The sequence below is a fragment of the Myotis brandtii genome, unplaced genomic scaffold, assembly GCF_000412655.1.
Source record: "Myotis brandtii unplaced genomic scaffold, ASM41265v1 scaffold185, whole genome shotgun sequence".
Classification (NCBI taxonomy): Eukaryota; Metazoa; Chordata; class Mammalia; order Chiroptera; family Vespertilionidae; genus Myotis; species Myotis brandtii.
The window spans coordinates 9,605,231-9,611,328 of NW_005356870.1; the positions used below are offsets into that span (position 1 = coordinate 9,605,231).

General features: G+C 36.3%; 1 protein-coding gene across 1 annotated transcript in view; it reads right to left on the reverse strand.

Moving 5' to 3' along the window:
* FRG1 (FSHD region gene 1) overlaps window positions 1-4,085 on the reverse strand; it is a gene marked incomplete at its 5' end in the record, with an annotated part of 13,545 nt that extends 9,460 nt beyond the window's left edge. Inside the window, 3 exons of the mRNA XM_014537935.1 lie at window positions 123-180; window positions 1,198-1,323; window positions 3,947-4,085. Coding sequence (XP_014393421.1) covers window positions 123-180; window positions 1,198-1,323; window positions 3,947-4,085 — 323 coding nt within the window. The remainder of the gene's footprint in view (window positions 1-122; window positions 181-1,197; window positions 1,324-3,946) is intronic.
* Window positions 4,086-6,098: the final 2,013 nt, after the last annotated feature.

A 6,098-nucleotide genomic window follows, 5' to 3' on the forward strand; every position in this document is an offset into this window, starting at 1 on the left:
ATGGTTTTGCTTTTTAAAGTGAAAGTTACTCTGTGGGCTTACGTTAGCTATATATTTAAAAATTTCAATAAATAAAATTAAAATAATAAAAGATTATTAATTATAGTTCAACTCAAGCTTACCTGGAATCAGACAATTTGACAGCTGTAAACTGCTCTGGAGGACTAGGGCCTTCATCCACTACAGGACAAAAAACATTTTGAAATAAATTTGACATTTGTTATAAATATACATGTAAAGATAGTCTACAGTTTTTTAAAAAAATGTATTTTTCTTCTAAAATTAAATGTAGCCCGGCTGGCATGGCTCAGTGGTTGAGCGCTGACCTATGAGCCAGGAGGTCACGGTTCAATTCCCGGTCAGAACACAAGCCCAGGTTGTGAGCTCGATCCCGTGTGGGGCATGCAAAAGGCAGCCAATCAATGATTCTCTCTCATCATTGATGTCTCTCTTACTCCCTCTCCCTCCCTTCCTGAAATCAATGAAAAAAATATATATAAAAATTAAATATACAAATATTACATTATGATGTAATTATAATGCAGTATTCATATTACCAAGATCTACTTTATCTTCTTATAAGTGCCATATTCGTTTTACATGCTTAATAAGATAGGTCAGCATGATGCTTATTTAGTCACTTCCAAGGTATTTTCTCTTTGTGTTTTAAAATGCAGTCAGTACATGGACAAACCATGTCATAATTAAAAAATTAAATGCTTTAATTAATTCAAACGATGGCCATTCAGACCAAAAGACATTGCTTTTTATTTCCTAATTACCTCATATCTCAATGCTTTCTCTGATGAGCTAAAAGGGAATGAGAAAACTTTAAATTGTTTACAGTGTACCAGGTTACTTTCAGCAAAAGGTCTGGAGAATAAAGGAATTCAAAACTTTGATTCAGCCACGTTTTCTTTTTCTTTCTACATATCATTTCAATTATTCATGTTGTTTTTGACTTCCATAGATATTCTCTGGAACTATACAACATGTTTTCTAATTTTTATATTAGAAAGAGGGAGTTGCCAATAAGAGGTAAATGTTGAGGAAAGAAAAAAGTGGAAGAGTCAAATGTAATAGATTCATTCCTTTGGAATATGCTTGGGATTAGTTAGATGCTGGCCTAAGTGAACAAATGCAATAAAATGTATACTTCCGTGGCCTTCCTTTTAATCACTTCTATCAGACACAAACCTTCTTTATGTGGAGCTCCCAGTGTAAAAAGTCCATTGTCAAGTGCATGTATGTAGGTTCCTTTATCCATTTCAATAGCTATGGTTCCTGAAATTTCACCAAAGTTTGTTACTGTCCACCAGATTCCTAAAAAATAAAATCAATATTTAAAATTTGTATTTTAGATTTGACACAAGGTTCTTACTTATTGCTATTGTTATAACTTACTTTCTAAAAACATTATTTTGCAGTTCTCAGAAATAATAGAAAGAAATCTCATATACCCTTTACTCACTTTCTCCCAATGGGAACCTCTTGCATAACTTTGCTACTGATAGCACAACATCAAAACAAGGACATTGGCAATGACACAATCCATTAATTTAGTAATGTCTCAGACTACAAGCTCAATATATAGGAACCAATTACATATCTATATACAATTGAACAATAAAAATTAAAATTCTATTTATAATAGTGTAAAGTTATGAAATATTTAAGGATATAAAAAAAGACATGGATGACTGCTACACTCTAACTGCATATTATTGAGAGTCAATGTTGTTAAGATGTTGAGTCTCCCCAAATGATCCATATTCAATACAATTCTCCCGAAAATCCAACAGGCTTTACTGTAGAAAGTGATAAACTGATGATAAAATTACATGTAAATGTAAAGGATCTAGAATAATCAAAACAATCTTGAAAAAGAAGTGTAAAGTTGGGAGACTCGTATCACCTGATTTTAAAACTTGGTTAAGTGATAGTAATCAAGACAAATATATCCGTGAAACAATAGAAACAACACACAACTTGATGGAACAGAGTCTAGAAAAGACCAAGACATATAAAATCAATTAATTTTTGACAAAGATACCAAAGCAGTTTAATGGGGAAAGGAAAGTCTATTCAATAGTGCTGCTGAAACAACTGGATACAAACCTGGAAAATCATACCCCCAAACCCCGATCCTTACCTCACACCATACCCAAAATTAATTTGAGATGGGTCATAGATCTAATGTAAGACCCCAAACTATGAAGCCTGTAAAAGGAAATATAGAAGACTATCTTTGTGACCTTGGGGTAAACAAGAACTTCTTAGACTGGAGAAATAAGGTGACTGTCATAATAGAAAAGAATTAGGTTTTATAAAAATCACAAACTTACACTTATCAAAAAACACTTAAGAAAATGAAAAGTAAAACCACAAACTGAGAGAAAAGAGTAAGAATAGAATTTTAATACTTTCTTGGTGGGAGGGTAAGGTGGTACAGGCACTTTAGAAAATTTGTGGCAGCTTTTTATATAGTTAAATATTCACGTATCCTTTGCTCTTTTTTCTTACTACAGGAGATAATTTATATAGATGAGTTTAAAGGATAACCTATCATTTAACTCATATAGCTAAATATTCACCTACCCTTAGATATTCTACACCTAGATATCTACCCAAATATGTACCTTAATTGTAGAACTGTTGATTTGCTATTTCAAAAAAATGTGAGATTTTTTCTGGAATATTAGCTTTATACCATATCATATAAAATGTAAAGGAACCATAACTTATGAAGTTTCAAAATGCAACCTGCCAAGTTTTAAAAGAAAGAACTGCTTTAAAGTATAGGTGTGGAAAGGATGGAAGAATTAACTGGAAAGCAGGCTAGTTAAATATATTTGGGCCAATTTATTTCTGTTGCCATTTATAGGCTACCTTGATGTGTAATTAAGATTTTCATTAATTTCACTGTATACAAAGTAATTATTTTCACTGTGAATATATTTCTTTTAGGGATATACAAGTCACTAGTTTAAAATGCATACATGTTCTAAGAAAATAAAGCAAGTCATTGAGTAACATTGTTTTGTTCAATGATGTGACGTTTAAAGTTGATGAGGAAAAAAAAAATCGATTCCCTGATGGGACCAGTGTGTGTGAAGTCTGCACATTCTCCCCACGTCTGTGTGGGCTTTCTCTGGGTACTGAGGTTTCCACCCACATCCCATCGATGTGCCTGTGAGGTGAACTGGCGTGTCTCAACTGTCCCGCTCTGAGTGAGTGTGGGAGGGTGTAGGAGGGTGCCTGCGATGGAAGGACGCCCTGTCCAGGGCTGGTGCCTGCCTTGTATCCTGAGCTTCAGGGATAGACTCTGGCCACTGGCAACTCTGAACTGGAATAAGGGGGTTGGAAAAGAAGGCTCTTACTTGTTCATATTCATCTTTCTTAAGTGTATGTATAGCTCGTATTTATCTTCTGTTTAATATTAGAGTATTCTGGGTCTTTATGTAGAAGTTTGGTGATGTTTTTGTGACTAAAAATATGCTGAAGGAACTTAACTCTCGTTTATATCAATCAGCTATGGTAAAACTGGTTTCATTATACCATACATCATTTCACTTACAGTTCAGTTTCCAAGAACCTACCGACAACTTTAAGTTAGGACTTACTATACTCTGTAAAATATATTTGGTTAAATATTTATATGAGGACTTGAATCTGGGCTAGTAAAAGTAGTCTAATGGTGTCTATTAAATCAGAGCTGTTTCCTCTCTCCTGTGCTTTCATCTGATAATGACGGAAAGGCATCGATGACACCTACTGTGCTGGAGAATAAATCTACAACCATAAATAAGACTTGAGCACTTTGAGATAAATATGAATAGGTCATAAACTGCTCCTACTTTCTTTTTACTATTTATGTCTAAGTAGGAAGATATTTTTAAAGGGATCCCAACCAGTGCTAACTTTTCTCGGAATTTAGAAAACTTACCAACAATATCAAGTTGGGTTTCTTCATCATCTTCTCTTTTTCTCTTCTCTTTGCTCTTTTTCTTCTTACTACAGGAGATAATTTGTATAGATGAGTTTAGGCATACTGATTTGCATTTTAAATACCACAAGGTGGAATATCAGAAGAATCTTTTAAGCTGTACATTGGTTTATAAATTATTAATTTACATCGACATGGCTCTTATTTCTGATCATGTATATATAGTGTTACTGTTAAGAGCACACTCGGGAGCCAGCCCGCCTGATTTTTGGATGCTGATTATATCACTTCCGAGCTCTGTGATTTTGGCAAATTTGACTGAGTCAGTTTCCCAACCTTTAAAATAAAGATAATAATTTGACCCAACTCTTAAGGTTATTGTGAGGATTGAGAGTTAATGTGCTTTCATGTGTTGCTGGTGAGAATGTAAAATGGCACTGCCACTTTGGAAATTAGTTTGGGGTTCCTTAGAAAGTTAAACACAGTTACCATATGACATAACAATTCTACTCCTAGGTATAGACCCACGAGGAATGAAAACATATGTTCATAACTGTATAAGAATATTTACTTCTACTCTGATCTTTATTATTTCCTTCTACTCTGGGCTTTGTTCTTTTTCAAGTTTCTTTAGTGTAAAGTTAGATAATTCACTGGGGCTTTCTCTTGTTTCTTTCTCTTTCTTTTTTTTATACTGTACTAGGATAGAATGAACCACCTCAGTAGCTTCTGAGGCTAATACATTTCTATCACCACAATTACTTTAGCAAACCTGGTTCCCTTCACTTCTGCAACATCATGCAGAGTTAGTGATCGAGTTTGCACTTTTCTTGTTTCTTGAGATAGGCATGCAATGCTATAAATTTCCCTCTTAGAACTGCTTCCCTGTGACCCACAGATTTTGGTTGTTCTGTTCTCATTTTCACTGTATAAGAATATTTGCAGCACTATTATTCATAATACCCAAAAAGTGAAAAAACCCAAATGTCCATCAACTGTTGAATGGATAAACAAAATGTGTCAGTCATAGATACTACATTCACAATGGAATATTATTCAGCTATAAAAGGAATGAGTATTGATACATGCTACAACACAGATGGACCTCGAGAAAGTTTTGCTAAAAGCCAGATACAAAAGGCTGCATGTTGTATGACTACATTTATGTGAACTAATCAGAACAGGCCAATCCACAGAGACAGAAAGCAGGCCAGTGACTGCCAGGGACAGGGAGGGAGACCCGGAGGAGTGAACGCTTCATGGGTAAGGGGTTTCCTTTTGAGGTGATGAAAATGTATAGCAACTAGACAGTGGTGACCCTTGTGAATATACTAACAAAACCATTGAACCGTACGTTAAAATATTGAATTTTATGGGAATTATATTGCAATAATTTAAAAAACCCAGGGGCGATTTAAAAAAGTTAATATGCAGCGTTTACAACAGTTGTTGGCACATAAAAAGTGCTACATAGGTGTTAATTATGCTCAGTAGTTACGATCATTATAGGACACATTTGTTTGCGTTTTCATGATAAAGTTCATTTTCAGAAGCGAAGTCTCCCCTCCTTCCGGGAATTCACACAGTAAAAGCTGCAGACCTATCCCAGGGCAGTGGCTTCAGCTGCTCCCCGACACTTTCTTCCCATCTCACCCAAGAGAACCCAAAACTGGGTTTTAAATCTCCGCGACCAGGAGGAAACGCTAACGTGTGTCAGAACAGTCAACCCAGCAAACCTACCAGTTAAACGAGGTGGAGATGGGGGCGGGCAGATACTTTTTCCTAAAATCTCCATCACCCTCCGCCCTCCGCCTGCTCGGGAGGCTCTCATGACAGTATTTCCTGCACATGTTCTCCTACTTCATCCTCATGACAGTCATTTTAGAGTATCATTAATCCCTCTTGCGTGGATCAAGATTCGCTCAGAGATATTAACGAACTTGCCACAAATCACAAAACTGGTCATTGGTGGAGTTCCTACTCGAGCCCCTATCCCTATCCAAACAGGGTGGAGGGAGACGGCGGTGAAAGTAACGGTCCCCAATGTAGGGAGCTGTGACCTGAGCCCCCAGACCGCCGCGGGGAGGAGTAGGGGTGGGGATGGGGCCACACGTGAGGCTGCAAGGCCGCTGGTCCCGCCCTCCACCCCCTC